Source organism: Stomoxys calcitrans, chromosome 5 (genome assembly GCF_963082655.1).
Source record: "Stomoxys calcitrans chromosome 5, idStoCalc2.1, whole genome shotgun sequence".
In the NCBI taxonomy this organism is placed as follows: domain Eukaryota; kingdom Metazoa; phylum Arthropoda; class Insecta; order Diptera; family Muscidae; genus Stomoxys; species Stomoxys calcitrans.
The window spans coordinates 85460501-85487070 of record NC_081556.1 but is presented as its reverse complement, the minus strand read 5'-3'; the positions used below and the strand labels follow the sequence as shown (position 1 = coordinate 85487070).

The 26570-nt window shown below is 40.9% G+C and overlaps 2 protein-coding genes across 2 annotated transcripts; one reads left to right on the top strand and one right to left on the bottom strand.

Annotated features, from left to right (window-relative positions):
- The first annotated feature begins 8915 nt into the window (after nucleotides 1-8915).
- LOC106087465 (large ribosomal subunit protein bL34m) lies at nucleotides 8916-9350 on the top strand. The gene is made up of 2 exons (XM_013252515.2): nucleotides 8916-9025; nucleotides 9083-9350. The coding sequence occupies exons 1-2, from the start codon at nucleotides 9003-9005 to the stop codon at nucleotides 9291-9293; spliced, it is 234 nt and encodes a 77-aa protein (XP_013107969.1). The 5' UTR covers nucleotides 8916-9002; the 3' UTR covers nucleotides 9294-9350.
- Nucleotides 9334-25773, bottom strand: LOC106087472 (polynucleotide 5'-hydroxyl-kinase NOL9). Its single transcript, XM_013252524.2, has 4 exons — nucleotides 24349-25773; nucleotides 12668-14837; nucleotides 12461-12609; nucleotides 9334-9691 (listed from the first exon to the last, which is right to left on the bottom strand). Exons 1-4 carry the CDS (start codon nucleotides 25673-25675, stop codon nucleotides 9429-9431), a joined length of 3909 nt encoding a protein of 1302 aa, XP_013107978.2. The 5' UTR covers nucleotides 25676-25773; the 3' UTR covers nucleotides 9334-9428.
- Nucleotides 25774-26570: the final 797 nt, after the last annotated feature.

The following is a 26570-nucleotide window of genomic DNA, read 5'->3' as shown; positions in this document are numbered from 1 at the left end:
CTGGTAACTCTTACAAAAAATCGCAATGTCAAACTAACCTAAAATAGCGGGTTTTTTATTTCCATTTCCCTTCGAGATAATATTTGCACATGCACACACATACATATTTCCATGCATGCACAGATATATATACGTTTCAAAGCAACAACAACAATAACATAAAATTCGGCAACTCACAAAAACACTACTCTCCCTGATGAGCTAAAAACATTTTTGAACTTCCGTGTTGCTGAAATTGAATTTGCACACCACATAAAACGGTGGAAAAAAACAAATCAGCGACGCTGACTATTGCCGCACATGTTACTACTCTCTCACCAAACACATGCATGCAACTCCAACTCGAACCAGAATTAAATAAGAAAGCAAAAACAAAGCATAGCGGCAAACCCATAAGCTAAAGTACTCACTATGAGGGAGTGTGTGTGTGTGTGTGTGTTTGGTAAAACGAGCCTCCTCTCACGCACGCATACTCATACTACGGCAAAACATTTTATAAACCCGAATACCGGGTATAATAAGAAAATCAAACAACAAAGTAGAAAAGAAGGAAACAAAACAAAAAACAACAACGAAATGTTTGCAAAAGGGAAGTGAGAAAAGCATGCCGCACACACAAATAATCAATATATAAAAGCAGCTACAATACACGCACATATGCACAGGCAAACAAAGGCTGTGCAACGAGAAAAAAATATTTTTCTGTTGGCTGTAATTTAATAAGCATCGCTTAACCCCCATATCCATGTCAAATATTTAACTGAAATGCTACTGTAATATTTTGCCTTTCCTTTGACAGAAAATGTGATTTAAGGTAACATGGTAAGAGTATGAGTCTCGGTACTATTTTTTCAACACTTAACAACACTGCCATTTTTGGTTATACACCTTGATTTTGTTGTCATTGTTGTGGTTGTTTTTGTTGTTATATCCATGCTGTCTCGTACTCGAATCTTGTGTACTCTCGATCTGTCATTGGTTTTTTTTCTAAAATAAGGGTTGCCAGATCTATCTTTTACAAATTACCCAAAATTAACACAAAATTCCAAGTTAACGCCAAGGAATCCCATTTCTGAATTATTTTATTAATTTTTTATTGCAAATGCTAATTGCATAGTAAGTTCTGATAGCACGGTCTGCATTTGAAAATATGTAGGTATTTGTTTTATATTAGAGGTGTTTTATTTAAACATTAAGCGGATTTTCTCGCTTAGTTTATATGACGAAAAATGCTTACTTAAGCCGCTGTTACACGATATGTAATTTTTTATGACATGCCACTTTTTGTATTCCCATGTAATTTTAAATACGTGTTAAAATTACCAATTTACATACGATTCATCATTTTTCCTATCACACCATATTTTCGTATGACATAACCTAAAAATGTAAGCAAATCTGATTTTTATGCGTAAATATTGTTAAAGTTTTGAGAAAGCTGGTTAAATATATAATAACAGCCTTTTTCAAAAAACTTAATGAAGCCTTAAAATAGGTTAATTTGACAGCTCTATAAAGGAAATTTGTTAAATAAACCTATTTTGAATGAAAACAATTTAAATAGGGGTTGTTTCATTCGACTGTTTATTTATCCATAAACTAGCGAAACCACTACATGGATAAATAAAACAACCCAATAACCAATTTGCTTGTTTTGTTTGTCTGTTTAGTATAGACTCAAAAACAGCTAAGACAATTTCGATATAAAGGGAGAGCGGTTTCTCCCCATTCAGTAAGCATGGTTATACCACAGCAGAAACAGATCATAGCGTCAGGCGGGAATCTACGTCCCACGCATTCAAACTCGAACACGCTACTAAACCAGCTACCAAGGTGATCACCTTAATGGCAACCCAAAACGAAAAAATATGATACAAATTCAGCAACTTGGGAAAGCCTTATTCCAAAAATTACCCAAACGGACATGCCAGCATATTGAGACAATATGGGTATCTAATCAAAGGTATTTGAGAATGCGAATGTGATATAAAATTTGGAGCCAAGTGTTTAGTGGCCACCAAGCCCAAAAAACCCAAGGGGGATACGTGGAGCTATCGGAACAATATGAGATATGATCGGAACCATATAAGGCTGAATTCATAGGCTCGATTCGGTTAAAAAGAAGCTGTGAATATTAATGCACCTCATGTGACTATGAACATACACCTAAGCAGGCTTCGTCAGAAATTTCGTGCGACTCACAAAATCCCTTTTTGTTCTCCATTCCACACCTTTAAGTTGATTCAAGTCTGGTATTGTGTCCCCACCTAAGTGCCTTTGTCTTTTATCCGCAAAAGCCGAGCAAATGCACAGGAAATCATGACCTACATATGCCATCACTTGCCGCATCTATTCTACATAAGTGCGCTCGTAGTCGTATGTGTTACGTTATGATACCGAAAGCTATACTGATCACCTTCTCACGTCCTTTCAGTAATAGCCTCGTCTTCTCATGATCAGGATTTCCTTATACAGATATCATCGTCCTACCGACCGTATCACTGTCCTAGACTTTTAGAAATATTCCATCTTAAATCACGATACCGGTCGATGGAATAAAGGTATCCGCTTAAAAACTAACATATACTTGTTATGGATGAACGTCGTTAGGGATTGGAAATATTTCATTTCTTTTCATATTTGTATAAAATTGTCCCTTGATTTAAATTTTTAGCCACTACAGTCTAAGTTTGGAAACCACTGTGTCGCAGAGGCTAGCATGTCGGCCTTTGACGCCGAACGCCTGAGTTCAATTCCTGGCGCGAAAATCTGAAAAAATTTGAGCGGTGGTAATGCTTTGCCATGTTATAACTTCTCTACCAAGTGGTGTCGCTATGCGTCGTTCGACGAATGTTCATAGGAAATTTAGAAGCAGTCTTACAGCCGTATTCGGAGGGATTATAACCCGTCTGCTACACAGACGATGTTATAATACTTCTAAGAGGTAAGGATCCGAACCAGCTATGCAGAAGGACCGAAATGGTCTTGCGTATGGCATATGACTGGGCTATACCTAGGGGTTTCAATGTTAAGGCTGAAATATGCCTGTTTACAAGGAAGATCAAAGTTGGCCAATTTGACGTACAACGTTTCCTCAATAAAGCGATTTCGATATCTGACAAGGTCAAATACTTAGGTGTGATCTTATACAGAAAACTAAATTGGAAGTGTCACGTTTAGGAGTGTACAGCGAAAGCTCACAGATGTTGAGCACTATGTAGGCTGGCCGTAGGCTCGAAATGGGGCCTGAACCGAGGATAGTCCACTGGCACTACAGGACCGTGATTAGACCAATACTTACATGTTTTGTAAGTAGCACGGAATTCCTAAATTCCTAAAATTTTCTTCTTCGAGGTTACTTTTTTGTTTTTAGAGCGCACAACATTAGGTGTATGTCCATAATGACTTGGACATACACCTAACCTAGCAAATGTGACAAAACCAATTTATTTCTGTGTATACAAGAGAATCGAAAGAATTTTGAGCGGACGCATATACGTATTTTAAAACATAGCCTGAAAGTCCCAAATACTCAAAAGCACAAATAAACATATTTTTATTGGTGTCTCCCATTTTTTGTGCGGTGTGGGTCAGCTGATTGCAAATCAATTGCAATAAATTAAATTCATTAAAAATCTGGAACCGATTGTCACAAAACCGAAGCAATAAATATTTTTTCGTTCTCGCCAGGATTCGAACCTGGGCGTTCAGCGTCATAGGCGGACATCCAACCCCTGCGCTACGGTGTGGGTTTATTGTACAATAATCGTTTACTAGCTTTTGTGCACTTTAATGCTTCATTAGTAAATTTTTATGAATTTGGCTGTAAGTTTATTTGTACTTGGGCCCGGGACCCTCAAAACGCCTTTTCGTCCAACAAAATGAAATTGTGTAGTCTACACAATTTCATTTGGGTAATTTTGTTCTCAAATTAAGACAAATTTGGGTAGAACACGAATATGGTGAAAAAAAAGAGGGCCTTTAAGTTGAGAACTATATTGCCCAAATTGGAGTCATTTCATGTGGGTGGGCGAAAGAGGAACTTAGGCTTTCAGACCCGAACCCAAAAAATCTGTCGTCATACTTCTGTTCCTGGGGCCATTTTAGGTTAGGTTAGGTTGAAAAGAGGGTGCTGATATAAATCCGCCCTCCCATATCTTATGAAGCAATTTAAATAAAAATATTATGTTATCATAGAAATCATGAAAATAAATGTTTTTCCCAGTTACTTTTTTTTAAACACTACAAAAAGTGTTTAAAAAAAGTAATGGCAAAAACATGTATTTTCAACGAACTTAGTATCAGCCATTAGCTATAAATATAAGCGATTAACGTACTAAAAATACAAAGGAGCAAATTTTATTAACCCGGGTTCCTACCACGAACCCCTTCCCATTCCGATTAAAAATCAAACGGCAACCCTGTTTCAAAACAAAGCCAAAGATGAGAGTGGTTTCTACTTCTTCTGTGTTTTTTATTTATTTTTTGCGGTCTTTTCCATCTACTGATGCCTGAGATTTGTCTGTATGTCACTGTATATACTACACACATGGCTGTTACATAGTACTACAGCAGCAGCCATTGTTGTTGTAGGTGTTCTTTTTGTTGTTGTTGTTTATGGTGAACTTACCTTTTTTTCTTCCTTCAATATGGCTAAATTTGTAGCTGCTGCAGTTGCCGGATAGCGAAGAATATCAACAATGAAAGGGAGGGGGAGTTTGAGTTTGATATGAATTTAAGAGTAACTGAATAAGAAGTCGTCGAAGTGAAGCAAGCCAAGAAGGAAACTGAAACTGCGGTGTATGTCTGAATATATCTTTTCCTTTTCTCGTCAAATGTCTGCCTCCCGATTTTGCACTAACCTTTTCCCCCGGAAACAATGTAACAGAACTCTGCATAAATTAAAAACTTTGTAAAAAAAGTTTTTAGTTTTATTTTGGTTTTGTTTGTTTTATTTATTGGATATTGTACTTGTTTTTGGTGTTTTGCACTAACTTTGCGTTGATATTTTTAAGAAGCCGAAAATTGTCTAGCATATGTGTTTAAATTTGGTGAGAAAACAAATTTTCTTAGCATTTGTATTTTTTGCAAATTCAAGAACCTTTTGGAAAACACTTTGCTCTTTATTTATTATGTATGCATAAAAAATATATCACTTCTAACAACACTAAATGACGGCAACTTAATTTCGTTGGCTTTATTAACAAAAATATAATGGCAACAGAAATGGTTAGTATTCTAAAAGGAAATTACAATAGCAGAACAATTCGAACGTAGTTCTTCAAGCACGACGAAAACTCGCAATTGAATGGGGTTCGGTAATCGAGTTGGAAAGTTAATGCAAGCAGACATTACATACATCTTTTACAAGCAGTGTACTATGTTGGTGGCGTTTGCTTTTTTTCCTCTAAGTGGTGTACTAAAGGAAGGGAGCTGACATTTGCGGAGAGAGTAAAAGCGCACGATTTTCCTCTCTCTCTTTTTTCTCCATCTTTGCCAATAAAATAAGCAGATTTGAGCCCCCACACAAGAGCTAAGCATCCCCACACCACATTGCAAATGACAGCTGTCATTTGTTTTTGTGTTTTCCTCCTTCCACCATTCTGGCTATATTGGTTGTGAGAATACCGAGTACTCGGGAAGGAATTTGTTTGTTGTTTGTTTCGCAATTTCTTAATGGTATGTTCACACTTTCGAATTTGGTGTGGATATATATTTTTTTGCTTTTGGAAAAGTCGTAAAAATAAACATTTAATTACAACATATTATTTATAACAATATAATTCTTACTTTGTATTATATTAGTTTGAGTGGTTTTCTTAAATTAGGGTAGGTTTTAATATTAGTCTGCAATCCGACTCCCTTTAACCACAATTACTCTGATCAGTAAACAAAGTTTTAACCGCTCAACCATCTGTCTCAGAGAATTAGCTTTCAGCTCAGAGAATTAGCTTTTAGCTTTCGTTAGAAATATTCCCACAGACTCCAGTTCACCTGATATGCTTTTGCAAGTTCATCTGTTCTACATATTGTGTGTTTCTGCGCCCAGATCAGATACATTTAGGAACTGTTCAGCCATCTCATTAAAAGTTTTGCGGGTCAGTTTACTGAACCTGAATAGGGTGGTCAACGAACTTAAGCGGAATTTATGGATTGGGCGCCAGCTGTGATCTACTGTTAAGTCACTTCCGAAGCCCTGCAAGAAGAATGACAGGACCTCAGTATCTTTTGAAGGCCTGCACCGAATAAAAAAATTGAAAAATGATACCAACGACATTAATAATAAAATAGTATCAAAACAATATTGTATGCCAGGATTCACTAATAGAAGGTTAGGTCACATGCAAAAACACAAAGTGGATAGGCCCCATAAACATCATTAAGGATGTCAAATCTGACGATTGAAAATGTCATCATATAGGAGAAAACGTAAACAAAGAATGAATGTAAAAAGAGAACAAGTTGACATCCTCAATGCCAAGTACTGCCAAATATAAAAAAAAAGTATATCGGCTGATCGCTTGGCTTAACCTTATTCATTGAATCCTGATTGTATGCTTTGGATGATAAAAGCATTTTAAATATCATACGGTATTGTTTCGGTATTAATTCATGGTATTGCTTCATCATTGATATGATATGGTATCAATTTTACGTTTGGCGCAACACTAGCTGATCCGAAGAGAGCATACCGAGAATGACAAGGCAAGGACGAGAGCCATTTGTCGTATTTGTCAAAGAGGATGAGAAATAGAAGAGATGGTTTCTGCTTAATCTTCCCAATACCGTAAAAAAATCGCGTTAAAGACACAACATTTTCGGGTTTTTCTGTTTTGATTCGGACATTTGTTCGAAATTTTTTTCATATTTTGCTGTTCCAAAAGTTGGAATAAAAGGAAAAACGACATTCTGTAAGCAATTCAAACATGTTGCGACTCTAACTTTTGTCACTGGTTTCGCCCTCTTTGGTAATTGTGTGTCTATAGCACAGACTCCCTTTAACCACAATTACTCTGATCAGTAAACAAAGTTTTAACCGGTCAACCATCTGTCTCAGAGAATTAGCTTTCAGCTCAGAGAATTAGCTTTTAGCTTTCGTTAGAAATATTCCCACAGACTCCAGTTCACCTGATATGCTTTTGCAAGTTCGTCTGTTGTACATATTGTGTGTTTCGGCGTCCATATCAATAGGGTGGTCAACAAACTTTAGCGGAATTTATGGATTGGGCGCCAACTGTGGTCTACTGTTAAGTCACTTCCGAAACCCTGCAAAAAGAATGACAGGACCTCAATATCTTTGGAAGACCTGCACCGAATAAAAAAATTGAAAAATGATACCAACGACATTAATAGTCAAATAGTATCAAAACAATATTGTATGCTTTGGATGATAGCAGGATTCACTGAATAAGGTTAAGCCAAGCGATCAGCCGATATACTTTTTTTTTAATATTTGGCAGTACTTGGCATTGAGGATGTCAACTTGTTCTCTTTTTACATTCATTCTTTGTTTACGTTTTCTCCTATATGATGACATTTTCAATCGTCAGATTTGACATCCTTAATGATGTTTATGGGGCCTATCCACTTTGTGTTTTTGCATGTGACCTAACCTTCTATTAGTGAATCCTGGGATGATAGAAGCATTTTAAATACCATACGGTATTGTTTTGGTATTAATTCATGGTATTGCTTCATCATTGATATGATACGGCATCAATTTTACTTTTGGTGCAACAGTGGCTGATCCGAAGAGAGCATACCGAAAGTGACAAGGCAAGGAAGAGCGCAATTCGTCGTATTTGTCAATGAGGATGATAAATAGAAGAGAGAGTTTCTGCTTAGTCTTCCCAATACCGTAAAAAATCGCGTTAAAGACACAATATGTTCCAAATATTCCAATTGGATTCACATTGAGGGTTGCAACATTTTCGGCTTTTTCTGTTTTGATTCGGGCATTTATTCGAAAATTTTTTCGTATTTTGCTGTTCCGAAAGTTGGAATAAAAGGAAAAACGAAATTCTGTAAGCAATTCAAACATGTTGTGACTCTAACTTTTGTCACTGGTTTCGCCCTCTATATTTGTGTGTCTTTAGTACAAATGTTCTCATGGCGAAACAATTAAAGGTGGTCTCATTTGTACAACAACCACAAATCATATAGTGCAATCCGCCATTTTGTCATCAAGCTGATCGTAGTTTTGCCAACACACACAAAGAAATTTGTGTGCGTGTGTGTATACGTGTGCGTACATGAGCAGTGAATATGCGAGAGAGAAGATAACAACAAAGAGAATGCAAACAAAAATCTGTCATTTTAATATCAAAGAGGGTAAAAGAAGAAGAGTGGTTTTCTGCTTTGTCTTTTCCATATCGTAAAATAACTCGCGTTAAAGACACAACATGTTCCAAGTAGTCCAATTGGATTCACATTGAGAGTTGCAACATTTTCGGGGTTTTCTATTTTGATTCGGGCATTTGTTTGAACATATTTTGTTATTTTACTTTGTTTCTTTGCAACCAAAAGTTGGAATAAAAGTAAACGAAATATCGTAAGCAATTCAAACATGTTGTGTCTTTAACTTTTGTCACTCCTCATCCCGAATTGGGCTCTAATGCCAACTTTTCTTCTCTTGCCCTCTTTGATTTTGGTTGTGTGTCAGTGTTACCAACGTTTAGAGTACAAGGCATTTAAGGGGAATAGAGTTTTATTTATCGATGAGCTAGCGAATCCGATAGACTGGTATTTGTCATCGCTGAAAATAATGAAATTTCATCAGCTGTACCTTCCTTATATTAGTTTAACTGGGACAAATAGGTCCAACCTTTGCCTATACGTTTAAGTAATTGCATGCTTAGTGTCGGTAACAGTGTCTCTGCTGAACCACACTGAACATACCATTAAAAATCAGCTGTTTTTGAAGCGATTATTGTAGACTACCTATAGTCTATTACTTCACCAAGTTCTTAGGAGAAAAGAAAAATTAAAAATTGTTAAACAAAATGTTCACCAATTTACTACAAAGGTATGCTGCAAACCCATTTTATATATAACAAATTAATGCAACTATTTATTAAAATAGAACTTGGACAGTCGGTCAAATTATCATTGCAAGACAGGCTCATGCGTTCAACAGGGATATTCTGAAAACCAAAGTGCGCTGCCACTTTCCAAAGCCGCGTGAAGTGAAACGTATAAACGTGCACGGGTGGGAAGCTCGTATGGCCACCGAAGGTGGCAGGAGAACTTTAATGAGACGCATATTAAAGGGTCGTTATGTGTTGTCGCATTAATCGAATAATATGGAATAAAACACATTTTGTTAAATAAATTAAAAGGTATATATTTCAGTTTCTTTTTTTTCCTCTCAGTGCTAACAAAACATAGAAAAACAAAAAATCCATACAAAATTGTACGTTACATACATCTTAATTTAAAGGCTTACGTTTGCCCGATAAAAAAGCTTTAGGTCTGTGGTAAATCTGTTTAATGGCCTTGGAGGCGTTATCTTCAATGGTGTTGTACACAAATGGTGCTGTATTTTTGACACGAGACCCTTGATTGGTGAGCATGGCATTGGGTAGAGGCATATCCCCCAAAGCAAGACAATTAACATGTTTCAGCAAAGAAATGTGCATTGCTGGTACGAGATACACTTGTCGCACATGATAGTCAATGGCCCGTACCACACCTGAAACAAGAAGGTAATAGTGAAATAGTTTTCTAAGAGATATTTAAAGTACTTTATTGTTACAGTAGTTAAAAAATGTTTAACATAAGAATCGGTTCTATTTCAAGTTGGCTACCATAAAACATTTCCTGATTTATCTAAAAAAAATCAAATTGGAATATAAAATCATTAACAAAAAGGCTATCAAATTGGCCAGAGTAAACGCAAATATGCCTACTACCCTGATAAATATGCCAAGCTTATCCGTTGTTGTTGTAGCAGTGTGTTGTGTTCTATCTTTCGTCCGCTTGATTCTGTTGAGTGTCCAGATCCAGGAACTCTGCGACTAAGGTGGGGTGTGTCCAGAGGGATCTGGGTCTGAGTTGAGCGTGTCTGGCTCGCCAGTTAAATAGAAGACGTGTGTCGTGTGGTCCCTGGTAACAATCGGGACATACATCCTGCACGTTGACATCAATCCTTGCTCTGTAGGAATTAAGGCAGCTGCATCTGCAGGATCGTAGTTAAGCTAGAACTAATCTGCTTTGCCCGCGGAGATCAATTACTTTAGGTGCAATGGGAGGAGGTCGTACTTCAAGGACTACATTCACCCGGTTGCTATTCACCGCATATGCTACCGTGTCTGCATGATTGATGTCTAGGCCCGCTTGATATAGAGGTTCTCTCTTAAAGCGCTGGACCTCACGCTCTAGATCATGTAGATCTAACTTAAGGCTTCTGAGCGGTGAATACCTATCCCCAAGATGATGATTTGGATGGTCTCTGCGATAACACCCCAAAAGGTATTTGCTTAGACAGCAAGTAGTTATGTCTTCGCACTGGTAATCTTTGTCTCCTGATGGAGGTGGTTCACATGAGAACTGTGCAGACAGCCCGTCGCAGTTCCAAAGACGGTATTCTGACAGTTCTGAATATTATTCCACTGCCTGTCTCAGAGCTGACGAGACAACACAGGTGCTGCATAACCGACTGCAGACCGGCCAATCGCTTTGTACGTGGTCAACAAGGTTTCTCTGTCTGCACCCTAAGTGCTGCCGGCAAGTGACTAAAGAACCTTGTGTCTACTTTGACTTTATCGCAAACTGCTGCGGCATGTGAGGAGAATTTGTAAGAGCTATCAAATGTGACACCAAGTATTTTGGCACACTTGATGGTCGGAATTGTTACTCCGTCGACCATCAATTTCAGCTCGCTATGCACCTCATGCGTGTATATAGTGAATAATGTGGTGGCAGACATCTTCAAATTTCTAGCAGTAAAATATGAGGCAAGTTCGTTGTTTAACCTATCGCAAATATCATCAATGGGTGGGGAGGCCTGATGCCATGTTCGTACAATCGTCCGCATATGATACGATCTCTATGCCATCTGAAGGCGGGGAAAGGAGGATAGGTTGAGGATAAACAGTGACGGAGATATCACCCCTCCTTGAGGAACTCCCTGTTTGACTCTACGGCGTTTCGGTTTCCTATCCCTAAATTCCACCAATACAATTGGCGAACCAGCGTTTCAGTCCTGGCCGGCGTATTGGCATTGTCCTCAAAGAGTTTGGCATGGCTGACCATGTCGAAAGCCTTCACTGAAGCGGCGATTGGTGTACTCTTTGAAGCCGACCCAATCGGCCTTCTTTTGATTGATAAACGTTCGGCGCTCAGAGGTTATGAAGTCAGGTGGTCGGCCGATTGTAAAAATTATGGGGAGCTGGTCTGATTCCAAAGAAATGACGGCTTGCCAGGTTACGTCACTCAGGAGATCAGGGGATGCAATCGAAATGTCTGGCGAGCTGCTAGATCTCCCCGTAATCTAAGAGGAGGCATCCTCATTCTGCTCAGCCTTCAATCTGCTCAGACAAAGATACACCCCGCTGGTCGTTACCTAGAGGAGAATGCCATGAAACGTGATGCGCATTAAAGTCCCCTAGAACCAGACGATTATGGCCAGATAGTAGTCCACTTATGTCGGACTTGTAAGCCTGGCCATTGATTGGGACACAACCATCAACTGGCGGAATGTACACTTTGTATAGCTCTTACTCAAGAGTACCGGACTTGTGTGCTATCCCCATGCACTCTATGTAGGGGTCACTAGCGCCAGGCGCAGGCGAGACGGGTCTTGCAACATGACTAAACTCCTGTAGTAGAGTAAGGCCAGAGCAAAATCGAAAATGTACCCACTCCATGCACCGGTTACACTTCACCGACACCGACCAATGATGGAGGCGGTTCTGGCAAACCAAACAGAACCAAGTTCCGGGGTTCTTTTCAATCCCGGCACGGACCAGAAGCGTGCAGAGAAGGCACTCCGGGATATGCCTCTCCCATGATGAAAAAGGGTCAAACACGTACACTGAGGCGGCAGCCCTTGACAATGAAAATTCCATCGGGTAAATCCGGATACCATCTTTTAGATGTTAGGAGGCCATCGTAGCGCAGAGGTTAGCATGTCCGCCTATGACGCTGAACGCTTAGTTCGAATCCTGGCGAGACCATCAGAAAAATTTATAGCTGTGGTTTTCCCCTCCTAATGCTGGCAACATTTGTGAGGTACTATGCCATGTAAAACTTCTTTCCAAAGAGGTGTCGCACAGCAGCCCGCCGTTCGGACTCGGCTATAAAAAGGATGTCCCTCATCATTGAGCTTAAACTTAAATCGGACTGCACTCATTGGTATGTGATCGCAGTATTGGCACATGGTTTAAACCTTTTTTTTTGCTAAACCAGTTTCTAAATAAGTAACCAAAGAATCTTATGCCACATCGGACATGATACTCACCAATTCCTAAACACTCTAAGGCGTCCGGGTCATCTCCAATATGACACAAAAACACCACATTGGCTTCCATTGATTTGGCCAATTCATCTTTTGAACTTGGGGGTATGTTGTCCATTAAGTTAACCAATTTAAGCTGGTCCAGGGGAGCGCTATAAAATATGTTTTCCCATTAGTAACAATTCTAAAAGCCTTTTTTCTCAAAACTACCTTAAAGGCTTACAATCTGTGAGCCATTCAGCATGACCGCAAAGAGCTATACTCAGGCGTGTCAATAGCATGGAATATCTTATATCCTTGGGACTCATGTCCCATTCCTTTTGATAGCGCGATTCCTGCAAGACTGCCGATTGCCATATGTGGGTTCTATATTGTAGTTTGGGAGCACTCATTTCATTGCTGTCCTCACCAGCAAACATATTGCGGGGCATTTGTTCAACCACATTTGCATAGAGTAAACTATCAAAATTATTAATATCCTTGCCACTTTGTAATTGTATGACGTCGGTTAAATCGAGAGATCGAATGATTAGACTTATAAGCTCCAAACCAAAACCTTTATTATAACCCATTGTGTTAACCAACCAAGGAATGTCTTCGAAGTCTTGCTGCAATCGACAGTAGTTGATTAGCTGGCGTACTGCTGCCACATAATTGTGGGCACATAGTGCAATATTTGTGTGACCCACAGCATATGCCTTCTCTGGCTGCATATTTAGAAAGAAGCCAGGACCCAACAGGGGCTTTCTCACCAGCGAACATGAAACTGTTTGGGGAACAAATATCTCTGGCTGTCCTATATCCAAATCGATTAGCAGCACTCTATCTGTTTTTTGCAGATGTCTGTTAATCAGGTAACGTAAGAGAGTGGACTTGCCAACACCTTTTCCGCCGGCCAATAAGATTCTCGATTGTTTTGCAACCTCAAATTGTTGCCATTGCTCTGGCAAATGCAGACTTTTCTGCTCTGTGGAAGAAGTATTTATCATACAACGAAGCAGATATTCCGAGTTATACAACGGTCGATCCACATTGATATTTTGTAAATTGGGGAAAACATTTTCATTCATAAATTTCTTAAATTGATGCACAATTTTTTTGCGTTCCTCATTGCGTTTCATCAGCACTATGGCATCCTTGCCATTTTCGTATGATTTTAAAATGTTTTCAAGATCTGCTTTTAAAAAGTTGGCCTCATAGCCTTTTAACGTAGCATGGATTATTTCCTTGGATTCATTGGCATCTTCTGTGAGCGTTAAGGGGGAGATTTCAATAACGCTGCATCCACGTGGAGAAAATATCTCCACTTCTTTGTTGCGTACTAATGAATGGCCATAGACCTCGATTTTGCCAGCTAACAGCGTTATGCGTACAGTGCCATAAATATAGAAAGCATTCTTGACGAGTACTAAGACTAAGTTTGCATTGATGGCATTACAAAACTTGGTATTGTAGTTGGCTAGACTTTGTTTGGCAGTCGGTGGTTTAGATGGTAGAAGGGGTTGGATCTGCAGTTGAGTACTTGGTTCATCACATTTCAAAGGTGATATATGCTTTTCCTCAGCTTGTGCTGTAACTAGTGCCGATTTATGTTCAATTTTGGGAGATGTACTTTCTTCCCTGATTATCTCCTTCAAACTTTTATTCTCTTCGTGGACTTGATTATGGTCAGGTTTTGGTTTTTGTTTGTCTTTGGCAACCACATCAGTTGTGAAAACTTTACCCCTACTGCCAACTTTAATGAGTTTACTTAAAAATTGTGATGGCAATTCATTCCCACCAACATCTTCATCCTTGGCATGCAAATGTTGATCTCGCCTTTCTGCAACATAATGACACTTGGTTGCATCTATAACATCAACCGTCAAAGTTTCTTTCTTATCACCATCATCATCACTGCTATCGGTCTCTGTGTTATCTCTGTTTAAGTATTTCTCATTAATATCCTCTGACATCAGGGAATCAGCATCTTCGGAATTTATTTCAGAATATTCACTGCCTAAACTAACATTGTCCATTGAGCTGTCATGTGAATATTCATAGGAGCATTCTTCATCATCTTTTTCTTCTTCAGTCTCTTCATTAGGGTTATATAGTTGAAAGCCATCGTGGTCTACAATTGGCACAAGTTTGGGACAATCACTAGTATCAGATTGTTGAGAGGGTTGAGAAAGTTGACTATCACCATTTGGGGGATTGAAAATGTTAACTGTATGGTTTTCACGGTAATTCAATTTCAGTAATTCCTCTTTTTTATATGCGCTGGGTTGTTGAATAGCCTTCACGGTTCTTGCATTTTTTATCTCGATAATTTGACAATGTTTTCTATCCTTAAATGTAATATTGTCTTCTGGTAGAAGGTCACGTTTTGTTGCTGTTCCTGGAAAATAAAAATGACGTGTGAGGAAATATAGTTTTGTGCTTAATTTTAGGAATTCAGAATTTGGATAGTAATGGATAAAGGATTTTTAAATCGCCTCGTAACACTGAGACTTGCTGTTCAGGGAAATATTCGGGCCCATGCCAACCTGTAAACCAGGGCATCAGCCAACCCCTTATTCGCGCGGTCAACGTAGAAAGGGTCTACTGTACCAAGAAGATCGCACGGCGCGAGTAACTTGATTCCATAGCATGATCCACGATAATCAGCGGCCCATACCTTGCCAGCTCTTTGATGGTCCGGCCTGAGAGAACTTTTAACACCACATAGGTTGGAACTTTGAGCTACGATTTGTGTGGGGTTTATCGTCGTCATGGGAAGCTCAGCTGAGAGTTGTCACTTATGTTGTTGTGGTAGCCACATTTTTATGTGGAGGTGGCGATCCTTGTCGAGCTCCTGTAGGCAAGTAAGCTCGTTCCGGTCCAAAGGACCGATCGCCGCGGGAACAAGGTGGCCATTGGTTATTTAAAGGCACCAATAACTCGCCTTGTCATATCGAGCATCATAGGCACTCAGTATTTGTGCAAGAGCCGGTGCCGCCCGGCCTCTCACTGAGACTCTACGCTCGATACCGCTGAGTATCCGCGACTGCCGTTGCAGTTACTCCGTATGGAACATTCCACTATCCGGACGCCCGGTAGCTCGCAGTTAAGCTTCTTGTGACACCAATGAACACCACACAGATCGGACCTCAAAGATCCAGCCTGTGTGGTGCTCACAGCTATCCCGTGCCCTGCTGATTCCATAGGGCGATTCGCGAAAATCAGCGGCCTATTCCTTGCCAGCTCGTCGAACAACTTGTTCTCCGCCATACTTTGATGCCCCGGACTGACAGAAGTTTTAGCGCCACATAGGTTGGAACTTTGAGCTCCGATTTGTGTGGGGTTTATCGTTGTCATGGGAAGCATGCAATCCCATGGCAGTCGGTTGTATGCACCGGATTGACCCGATGGAATCCTCATCGGCAAGGGCTGCCGCCTCAGTGTACGTGTTCGTCTTTTTTCGTCATGGGAGAGGCACATCCCGGAGTGACTTCTCCGCACGCTTTTGGTCCGTGCCGGGATAGAAAAGAACCCCGGACCCTGGTTCTGTTCGGTTTGCCAAAACCGCCTTCATCATCGGTCGGTGCGGTGAGGTGTAACCATGGAGTGGGTACATTTCCGATCTTGCTCTTGCTCACTTCACTAAGGGAGTATAGTCATACTGGCTATGTCGCAAGGTGCTGTGCGAACATAGCCAGCACTGGGTCACAAGCGTCGTCGTCGTCGCCTTCTGCGTCCTCGTCGTCGGACTATGTGACCCCCCGACCTCTCCCGTACGGGAATTTACGCAACGGCAGCATCCTAGTCCAGATATTGCCAGGCCAGTGCCGGGAAGTGTATAGTTCTTGCAGTTAAACTGCAACGGACTTCGTGGCAAGATCGACGAGATTGTGGATTTTATGAGTCAGAAGAATATATTGGTCGCAGCGATCCAGGAGTCAAAGCTGACCAACACCTGCGGCTTGCACAGTTGTCATGATTACAATGCTAAGTAAGAAACGCTCAAGGAATGGAGGTGGGGGATTGGTCTTCGTTATACACCATTCCATAGAATATAGACCCATCTCGTCTTCGCCTGGCGCTGGTGACCCCTACATGGAGCATATGGGAATAGCAGTCAGGTCCGGTACTGCTGAGATAGAGCTATACAACGTGTAGATACCGCCATTTAGTAGCTGTGTCCCAATTAATGGCCAAGCTTACAACCCCGATATAAGTGGATTACTATCTAGACATAATCGTCTGGATCTAGGGGACTTTAAAGCGCATTACATTCCATGGCATTCTCACCTAGGTAACGACCAGAGTGGCATAGCTATGGCAGAGCAAATTGAAGGCTCCACGTTTTTCACGGTGAATAAGGATGCCCCCACTAGGATTACGAGGAGGCGCAGCAGCTCGCCAGACATCTCCATTGCATCCCCTGATCTCCTGAGTGACGTATCCTGGCAAGCCGTCATCTCTTTGGGGTCAGAACAATCTCCCCATAATTCTCACCATCAACAGACACCCGACTTCTGTTAACTGCAAGTCCGGCCCTGTTAGTTTGGCTGTTGCTCATGCCCAAAAATTGTTTGCAAGTTATTGTTGCTGTTTTGTGCATCATCTCAATTTTACTACCTGCCTAAGAATCTAAGTTCGCATGCACTTTCACACACACGCCTACGCATGTCTGTCTGGTCGCTGTCTAGCCGCTGTCTGTTCCATTAGATTGGGGATGCACGTTAATGTATGTGTGCGTGTGTGTACATAAACCTTTTTTGTACATGAAGCCTTTTTTTATACATAAAAGCAGTTGCATTTTTGGTTGCAATTGCATTTTTAGCTTTGCATATAATTACTAGTCTTTCTCGTTAGCAACAAGCAAGTCAATAAAGTGGTTCAATTCGGAACTTAAATTAGTTTGAAAGTTTGTTGTTGTGTTTTATTTTTTCGGATCAAAAAGTCTGTAAAAACTATTACAGATTCAAACATTGGTGACCCCGACGTGATCTACTTGGTGATCACTAGAAAAATATTATCAACTCGGATAATATTTGTTTTATATTCAAAAGTTGTTTGTGAAAAAGTTTTAAATTGCCACGAAAAAATATGCCAGACACAGAGCCTACCAACAATACAAGTGATGGCGGAAATTCAAAAAATTTATTGCCCTACATGACAAAAATTGCATCAATGCTGAAACAGTTGGGAATGTTGAAAAAATCCCTTACAACGGCGCAGCTTAGTGAATATGATGAGGCAGATTTGTCCGTCCGTCTTGACTATGTAGAGCAGATAGGCGCCTCATTCGAGGAGGCTCAGTCAGCATTGGAAGAGATGGTAACGGCCGAAATGGAAAGTGAAGAAAGGATGAAATTTACCGCCTTGTATTTGGATGTCAAGGCCAAATTGACTCGACAGATGAATTCCATCCGTAGATTGGAATCAAATCCCCGGTCTTCGACTGTGCGCCAATTTTCTGTTGATGGAGGTCCATTTTCTGAAAATTCATCCTCGACACGCAAAACACGCCTACCAGAGATCCAGTTGCCAAAGTTTGGTGGAGCTTATGCTGATTGGCCGAATTTCTTTTCACTGTTCTCAACAATTGTCGACAGCAGCGCAGAACTAAGTGACCTGGAAAAATTCCATCATCTGCGCTCAAGCTTAACAGGTGCCGCCTTGGACACAATTTCATCGTTGGAGCTAAACGAAAGAAATTATATAGAAGCGGTAAAATTGTTGAAGAATCGTTTTGATAATAAATTGTTAAATTTTCAGACCCATATAAAGGCCATTTTTTCGCTGAAAGCTGTGGAAGTTTCCCCAGCCATTGGTTTGCGCCAGCTTAGTGACAAATTTAATTCGCACCTGCGAGCCATGCAGACGATTGCCAGTAGAGACCAAATTGCAGATGGGCTCTTAGTATATTTAGCTGCCACTAAAATGGATAGAGATTCCCAAATTAAGTGGGAGGAGAGTCTGGCTGTGAATGAATTGCCGTCGTGGCAGTCCATGTCAAGTTTTTTAGAGCAAAGATGTCGTATGCTGGAGAACTTGGAGAATTCCGTGGTTTGTGCCGGCTCTATTCAGCAAAACAACAAAAAGCAATCATTTAAAAATCGCCACGTACATGTGGCCTCTGGAAGCTCTTCTCCTTTGTGTGCTTTTTGTGATTCAATGGACCACTACATTGTCAATTGTCCACCTTTCAGCAATCTCTCCCCATCTCTTCGTTTCAAAGAGGCAAAGCGTTTGAAATTGTGCCTCAATTGTCTTCGGAAGGGCCATGTGTTAAAAAAGTGCAATTCGGGCTCTTGCAGGCAATGCTCTTCAAAACACCACACAATGTTGCATATGGACCAAACGCCGTCAGCCCAGCCATCTGTTGTAGTGGAACCATCTATATCCCAATCAGTTCTTGTTTCGTCAGCTGATTCATCTGGAAGGTCAGCAACCACGGGTGGAACCGTCCTGTTGGCAACAGCTATTGTCCTCGCCAAAAACAAGTTTGGGAATTTTGTGCCGTGTCGAGCAATTTTGGATTCTGCATCCCAGTTGAACATGATTGCAAATCGTTTTGCAAAGACTCTTGGCTTAAATTGTAATCGAGTCTCAGCCACAGTTTACGGCATAGGTGATGGAAGTATGCTGGTTGAAAAATCTGTTGATTTGGTTGTGAAATCATGCCATAGTGATTTCACCACTTCGTTCGCTGCCATGGTGGTACCAAGCATCACTGACTACAAGCCAAAAATAAATCTCGATGCCTCCAACTGGAATATGCCCAAGAACATTCAATTAGCAGACCCTGCATTTAACAAGCCGGATCATATCGACATGTTAATTGGTGCCGAATTGTTTTTCAATCTGATGTCAGTGGGGCAAATAAAAATTGGTGTCAACCTCCCTGTTTTACAAAAAACATTATTCGGCTGGGTCGTAGCAGGTGGTAGTTTTCAGCCATGTAAATCCTGGTCACTTGCTGTGTCGTATTCCGAGCTTGAGGAAGAAGAAGAGAAGCTTTCAACCGTCGTCAAATCCTTTTGGGAAATCGAGACCAACTTTGTTTATGATGAATCCAGATCTGACAATGAACTCTACTGCGAAAATCATTTTCTAACCAACTTCGTTCGTTTGCCTTCTGGGTCATATTCTGTTCGGCTGCCGCAAATCGAAAGCAGGGGTGTCTCATCACTTGGTGGTTCATATCAGCGTGCATTACAACGTCTAATGTCTTTGGAAAGAAAGTTTCGTCGGAGTCCAGAAATAAAGGCTCAATATACAACTTTTATGCGTGAGTATGCCACATTAAGCCATATGTCGTTAATCTCGCCACAGGTACCCGAATCGAAGTACTACTTGCCACACCACTGTGTCCACAAGTTGGACAGCACATCGACCAAACTTAGAGTGGTTTTTGATGGATCGGCAAAAACCGCAACTGGGCTATCATTAAACGATATTTTGCATTCCGGCCCTACCATACAACCAAAGCTGTTCAATACCTTGGTGAGGTACAGGTTCTTTAAGGTGGCCCTTAGTGGAGACATTTGTAAAATGTACAGGTGCGTTCGAGTGTCACACCCTGACGATTACCTCCAATGCATTCTGTGGCGAGAGAACGAGGCGGATGATATCAAAACCTATAAACTGAACACAGTCACCTATGGTACAAAACCCGCTGCATTCCTGGCTATCCGTGCAATGCATCAACTTGCAATCGATGAAGAAGAGAACATTCCACTGGGTTCCAAAGTGGTTCGACGTGACTTCTACGTAGATGACATGCTTTCTGGTGGCAATACCATAGCAGAGGTCGAAGAGATAAGGCATCAAGTAACAGCTTTGCTTAAAAAGGGCGAATTCTTGATTCGCAAGTGGTGCTCCAATGATCCAGATGCCCTACGGGATGTTCCTGCAGAAGACTGTGAAACATTGTTAAAATTTCATGACGGTACAGATGTCACCAAAACTCTTGGGCTCACTTGGGATCCCCAGAGTGATAATTTCATTTTCTCTTTTACCCCCATTGATGACTGGAAGGTGGTGACAAAGCGGTCCATTTTATCTTCGATTGCCCGCCTTTACGATCCATTGGGTTTGATTGGTCCAGTCATTACAAAGGCAAAAATGTTTATGCAGCATCTGTGGAAACTCAATCTTCAATGGGATGAAAGCTTGCCTCAATCACTACATTCATTGTGGATTGAATATATTTCGAAATTCGATCTGATGCACCGTTTCACATTTCCACGGCATGTTTCAATGGCGTCGGCATCATTGCAGATTCATGGTTTCTGCGATGCCAGCTTGGCTGCTTACGGCGCATGTGTCTATGTGAGGTCCCAATTCAACAGCGTCATTAAATCTGAACTTCTGTGCTCTAAATCGAGAGTTGCCCCATTGAAGACGCTCACTGTACCAAAACTCGAACTTTCAGCTGCATGCCTTCTAGCTGAGCTGATTGATACTGTGGTGAAATCTCTAGATTTTCACTGTGAAATCCATTGTTGGTCCGATTCGATGGTGGTGTTGTCCTGGCTTCGAGAGCTGCCATCCAACTTCAACGTTTTCGTTGCCAATCGAATTTCTCGAATTCAGTCATATGGGACTCGAATTACCTGGCACTACGTTCCAACAAAACTCAATCCAGCAGACATCTTGTCGAGAGGTGCGACACCTGGGGAGCTACTCCATTCATCACTGTGGAAAGGTGGTCCAAACTTCCTGCTGAATGAAGCATCAAACTGGCCTGATACTGCAAGTTATGTGGATGACTTACCTGAGCGTAGAAGACATGTATTGTTGACGACCTCTCTTACTGATTTGTCGATACAGTGTAAGTATCGCAATTCTTTTTTGAAAATGCAACGAATTTTTGCGTATGTTTCTAAATTTGTATATTCCAAATTGAGTGCCCATACCGAAGTATTAACCCCTGACGACATTAGAGCTGGTACTCGCCTCCTGGTTAAAAACATTCAGCTTGTACATTTTTCTGAGGAATACAAGGCGTTGAAATCAGATAAGGAAATTGCATCGTCTAGCAAGTTGTATTCGTTGGCACCTATTATTGATGAGTTTGGGTTAATTCGAGTTGGTGGGCGTCTCCAAAACTCAACCCTGGACTTTGATGCTCGTCACCCCATTATTCTGCCCAAAAAGCATCCGTTTACTGCATCAATGGTGATGCATTTTCATCACAAGCTACTTCATGCCGGAGCTCAGTGTTTGCTGGCTGCAATTCGACAGCAATTTTGGCCAATTGGAGGACGAAAGCTGATAGCTTCCATTATTTCGAAGTGTGTCCGATGTTTTAGAATGAAGCCGAAATTGCTCCAAAACGTCATGGGAAATTTGCCTTCAGACCGAGTAAGGCCAAATAGAGCCTTTCATACAACTGGAATCGATTTTTGTGGGCCATTCTTTTACAAGTCGGAGGTGAAGAGCCGCCCTCCTGTGAAATGCTATATTTGCATATTTATTTGCTTTTCAACAAAGGCAACCCATCTCGAGGTTGTCCAGGATTTATCAACACCTTCATTTTTGTGCTCGCTTCGACGCTTCGTTGCCACGAGAGGCAAACCCAAAACGATTTGGTCAGACAATGCATCAAATTTTGTGGGCGCAAAAAATGAGTTGGATGAATTAAAGCAGATGTTTTCGAGGCAATCACATCTAAATGCCATTCATGATCAATGTCTTGATGATGGCATTGATTGGAAATTTATTCCACCCAGATCCCCACATTTTGGTGGCCTCTGGGAAGCGGCTGTAAAGTCTGCTAAATTCCATTTTTATCGAGCAGTTGGCCTAAACAAACTTACTTTCGACGAGCTACGCACACTAGTCTGCCAAATTTCTGCAATCTTAAACTCTCGTCCATTGTGCCCGCTCTCCGAGGACCCTGAGGACCTAGATGTATTGACGCCTGGCCATTTTTTAGTGGGTGGTCCACTTATTTCAATACCCGAGCCGAATATGTCATGGATAAATTTCGGTCGTCTCAACAGTTGGCAAAAGGTATCGGAATTGCAACAGATTTTTTGGAGAAAGTGGAGTACGTCCTACCTAACGCTGCTACAAGAGAGATCCAAATGGCAGGCTCAAAGTGACAATATATCTGTTGGTGCCATGGTCGTAATAAAAGATGAAAATTTGCCCCCACTAAAGTGGCAAATGGGACGAGTGGAGGAAACTATAAAGGGCGAAGACGGAATAGTTCGAGTGGTGAATGTTCGAACAAGTAGCGGAATCTTTAAGCGAGCCATAACCAAACTAGCCGTACTGCCGATAAGTGAATCAGTTGAAGCCCCAAGACCTTCAACGGGGGGAGGATGTTAACTGCAAGTCCGGCCCTGTTAGTTTGGCTGTTGCTCATGCCCAAAAATTGTTTGCAAGTTATTGTTGCTGTTTTGTGCATCATCTCAATTTTACTACCTGCCTAAGAATCTAAGTTCGCATGCACTTTCACACACACGCCTACGCATGTCTGTCTGGTCGCTGTCTAGCCGCTGTCTGTTCCATTAGATTGGGGATGCACGTTAATGTATGTGTGCGTGTGTGTACATAAACCTTTTTTGTACATGAAGCCTTTTTTTATACATAAAAGCAGTTGCATTTTTGGTTGCAATTGCATTTTTAGCTTTGCATATAATTACTAGTCTTTCTCGTTAGCAACAAGCAAGTCAATAAAGTGGTTCAATTCGGAACTTAAATTAGTTTGAAAGTTTGTTGTTGTGTTTTATTTTTTCGGATCAAAAAGTCTGTAAAAACTATTACAGATTCAAACAACTTCATAACCTCCGAGCGCCGGACGTTTATCAGAAGAAGGCCGATTGGGCTGGCTTCAGAGAGTACACCAATCGCCGCTTCAGTGAACTGCCACCCCCCTCTTATGTGCTTGTGGCCGAAAGGAAATTCCGAGACATCATTAACGCAGCAGCCGCTCGCTTTATACCAGCCGGTCGAATACCCCAATTGCGGCCCAATTTCCCGGTGCAGGCAATGCTACTCGCAGACGAGCGTGATGGGATTCGTTGTACGGACCCCACAACCGTCAATTTATTGTGCATCCCGAGAGTGACATAGCAAGGAGGAGAGCCATTCGCCGTATCCGTGGTCTCCGGAATGGCTAGAAAATGGACAAAGTGATCCCGCTACTGAAACCAGGAAAGAACCAAATGTGGGGGAATCGTAAAGACAGATCTCCCTTCTCTCATCAGTAGCCTCGTAGGAGAATTTCCATTCGTTTGTTCACTACATACGCGCATGAGGTGCGTTAGAAGCTGAAAGTGATGGTCGTTGGAGTGACAATTCCGACTATCAAGTGTAAATACTTTGATAGTCGGAAAATATAAATACTCTGAGACACGCAGTGGAATATTATTCAGAACTGTCAGAATGTCGCTCTTCGGATTGCGGCGGGCTGTCTCCCTAGTTCTCACATTGATCACCTCAATCAGGAGACAAAGATCCTACCCGTGCAAAGACATAACAACATGCTGTATAAGCAATACTTTCTGGGCTGTTCTTGCAGAGACCATCCAAATCATCATCTATCTACATGATCTAGAGCGTGAGGTCCAGCGCTATAAGAGAGAACCTCTAGATCAAGCGGTATATCAAGCGGGTTTAGACAACATCCATGTAGACACGGTAGCAGATGCGGGATGGGGCGCACCCCATCCTAGTCGCAGAGTTCCTGAATCTAGATACACACAACACACTGCTACAACAACAACCGATGCGACTGTTGACTGGCTTTTTTTTGTGTAGTCCGTAGCGATTTTCGTTTTTATGATCATATAACTCTCCTCTATCCTTTCTTAGTAGATAATTAGTGCCAAGATATATATAAAATCAAAGGCCAGTCGTAATACTCAAACATGATACAAAGCAAATTATATTTTTCTTTAAATTACCTGAGTGTATTATGAGATCTTCGGGCACATCATCTGGTAGCTTGTAATCCTCATCGTTTTCATCCTCATTAAAATCATATCGCTTTTCGCCGGCGATCCCCTCTTCATCGCTTTCATCAAAGTCCGTTGAAAACTCGCTGTCCATAGAATAGTCGTAGCTATCTTCATCTTCTTCGTAATCGTCTTCGTCAAAGTCAGAATAATGTTCTTCATCCTCCTCTCCTTCGGTTACGTCACTGTAATCATACGGGTCAAAGTCAGATTCATTATCTTCGGTGTCGCTGTAATTATAAGGATCATCTTCTGGTATATTCTCGTTCGTGTTATCCATAGGTAATTGATGTTCCTTATATTCCGGATTGAAGTCAAAGTAACCGTAGTCATCATCGCCAGAGCCTTCGGAGCCATTAAAATTTTTGGCATATTGCTGTTGCCAATAGGCATCGCCAGCATAATCCGAGTCTGGGTCACAATCAAAGTCGCCTCCCTTTACAAATCCTGGCACATGGTTCATATTGACCTCGCCAGTACCTGGTTTATTGGGATACTGAGGTGCATTCTTCTTATTTTTCTTGAATTTCTTCTTCTTTCCTTTTTTGGGAGCTGCATTTTGTTCTAGTTTTGGCTTTTTCCCAACAGTTGCTTGGCCAGTGTTTGAGTCAGTATTTGGTGCACGACGTTTCTTTGCCGCTTTCCCCTTGTTTATTTTATTGTGCTCTCCCAAGGGATGGGTTTGAACTTTATTACTTGAGGACATTTCTTCACCTTTTTGTTTTGCATTAAAACTTTTCGTAGGTTTACTTTTTGCATTATGCTTTCCATTTTGCATATTATTCTTAAGATTGTAATCCTTAAGTGAGTCCTTCGTTGTGGTCGCTTTTCCCTCATTGTTGTTCTGGGAATTATTCTCTCGGCGTCCCTTATGTTTCTTCTTATTGTTTTTAACAAATGATTGAGAGCCTTCCGTGTTTAAATAAGAATGGTTATGTTTTGATTTTGCATCCGATTTGGTTCTTAATGAGCTTTCCTTCCTCTTATCGGCGGCATTTTGGGAGGAACTTGGTTTTCCACATTCTTCAAACGCTGCATTCTGTTTGCCGTGTGGTGACTTTGTTTTAGGCTTCACTCCACTCTTATGTTCTTGGTTATTAACTTGCGGTTTGTGAGCTTGTTGTTTTCCTCCTGCTTTGCTGCTGTTCCCTTTCTGTTCACCGCTGGCATGTTTTTTATCCTCGTCACTATTTTTAAACAGCGTCTGAAGTCTCTGCTTAAGTTTTTCTTTCTCTTTTGATGATAGGGTTGTTTCTTTGCTAAGTTTTTTATACATGTCTGAATAAATTTATGATGAGAATTTAACGAAAGTTCTACAAAACTCCAGCAAACGTCTAAAATCATAGAACGTGCCAAATTTAAAATGGTAAACAAACCAGCACATGTTCCAGGGACGATTAATTACGTATTATACTTCTACCATTTTTTACAACGCTGATGTTTATAAGTAGGTTCACAATGAGTAAATTGTTTTGGTGCAATGTTGTCAGTTCAGGGTTCCCCAAAGGCTCTATCACACTACATGTTCTTGCCTTATGATATGTCACTTTTTATGTATCATTGGCATTTCATTAAGTGTGTAAAAATTTTCTATTCATATACGATTCATCACACTAGTATGTTATTTTTGTATGATAACCTAAAAATGTGAGCAAAGGCTGATTTTTTGTATCTACAAATTTAAATCATAAAGTTGTGAAAACAATTTAATTTTGTGTTGCTTTCATTTAACTGACAACAAAAAAGCTGTTTTCTTTATGTTTTTGTCAGAAGGAATAGAGCACCGCTCTAATTTGTTGGTGGAAAAGTGATTTTCATGTGTTATTTTCATTTGTATCACACTATGTGTGCAACCAAGGCGGATTTAAAAAGGTGGTCTCACGCGAACAGCTGTTAACAGCCGGCCATATCATGACATAATTACCAGGAAGTTTACCGTAAACAGCTCGGTACAATTTTTTCTCGTGAGTGCACTAGTGTTTTGGTTGTGTGTGTATTTTAATTAAGAACCATAACACACACGTTGCGTGTTGTTGTTTGACTTTTTTTGTGTTCTGACAAAAAAAAGGCGTAAAATTTGGCCGGACCGAACTTTGGATACCCACCACCTCGGGTATATATGTAACCACCTTTCGTCAAAATCCGGTGAAAAATGCATACCTTATGCCCCA

Excerpts from the sequence above, each read along its gene's own strand:
- LOC106087472 (XM_013252524.2), bottom strand. The coding sequence starts at position 25,675 with ATGTATAAAAAACTTAGCAAAGAAACAACCCTATCATCAAAAGAGAAA. Across the intron at positions 14,838-24,348 it reads AGATCTCATAATACACTCAG|GAACAGCAACAAAACGTGAC; the intron begins GTAATTTAAAGA and ends TTTATTTTCCAG. Across the intron at positions 12,610-12,667 it reads ACAGATTGTAAGCCTTTAAG|CGCTCCCCTGGACCAGCTTA; the intron begins GTAGTTTTGAGA and ends CATATTTTATAG.
- LOC106087465 (XM_013252515.2), top strand. The coding sequence starts at position 9,003 with ATGTTCACCAATTTACTACAAAG. Across the intron at positions 9,026-9,082 it reads TTCACCAATTTACTACAAAG|AACTTGGACAGTCGGTCAAA; the intron begins GTATGCTGCAAA and ends TTATTAAAATAG.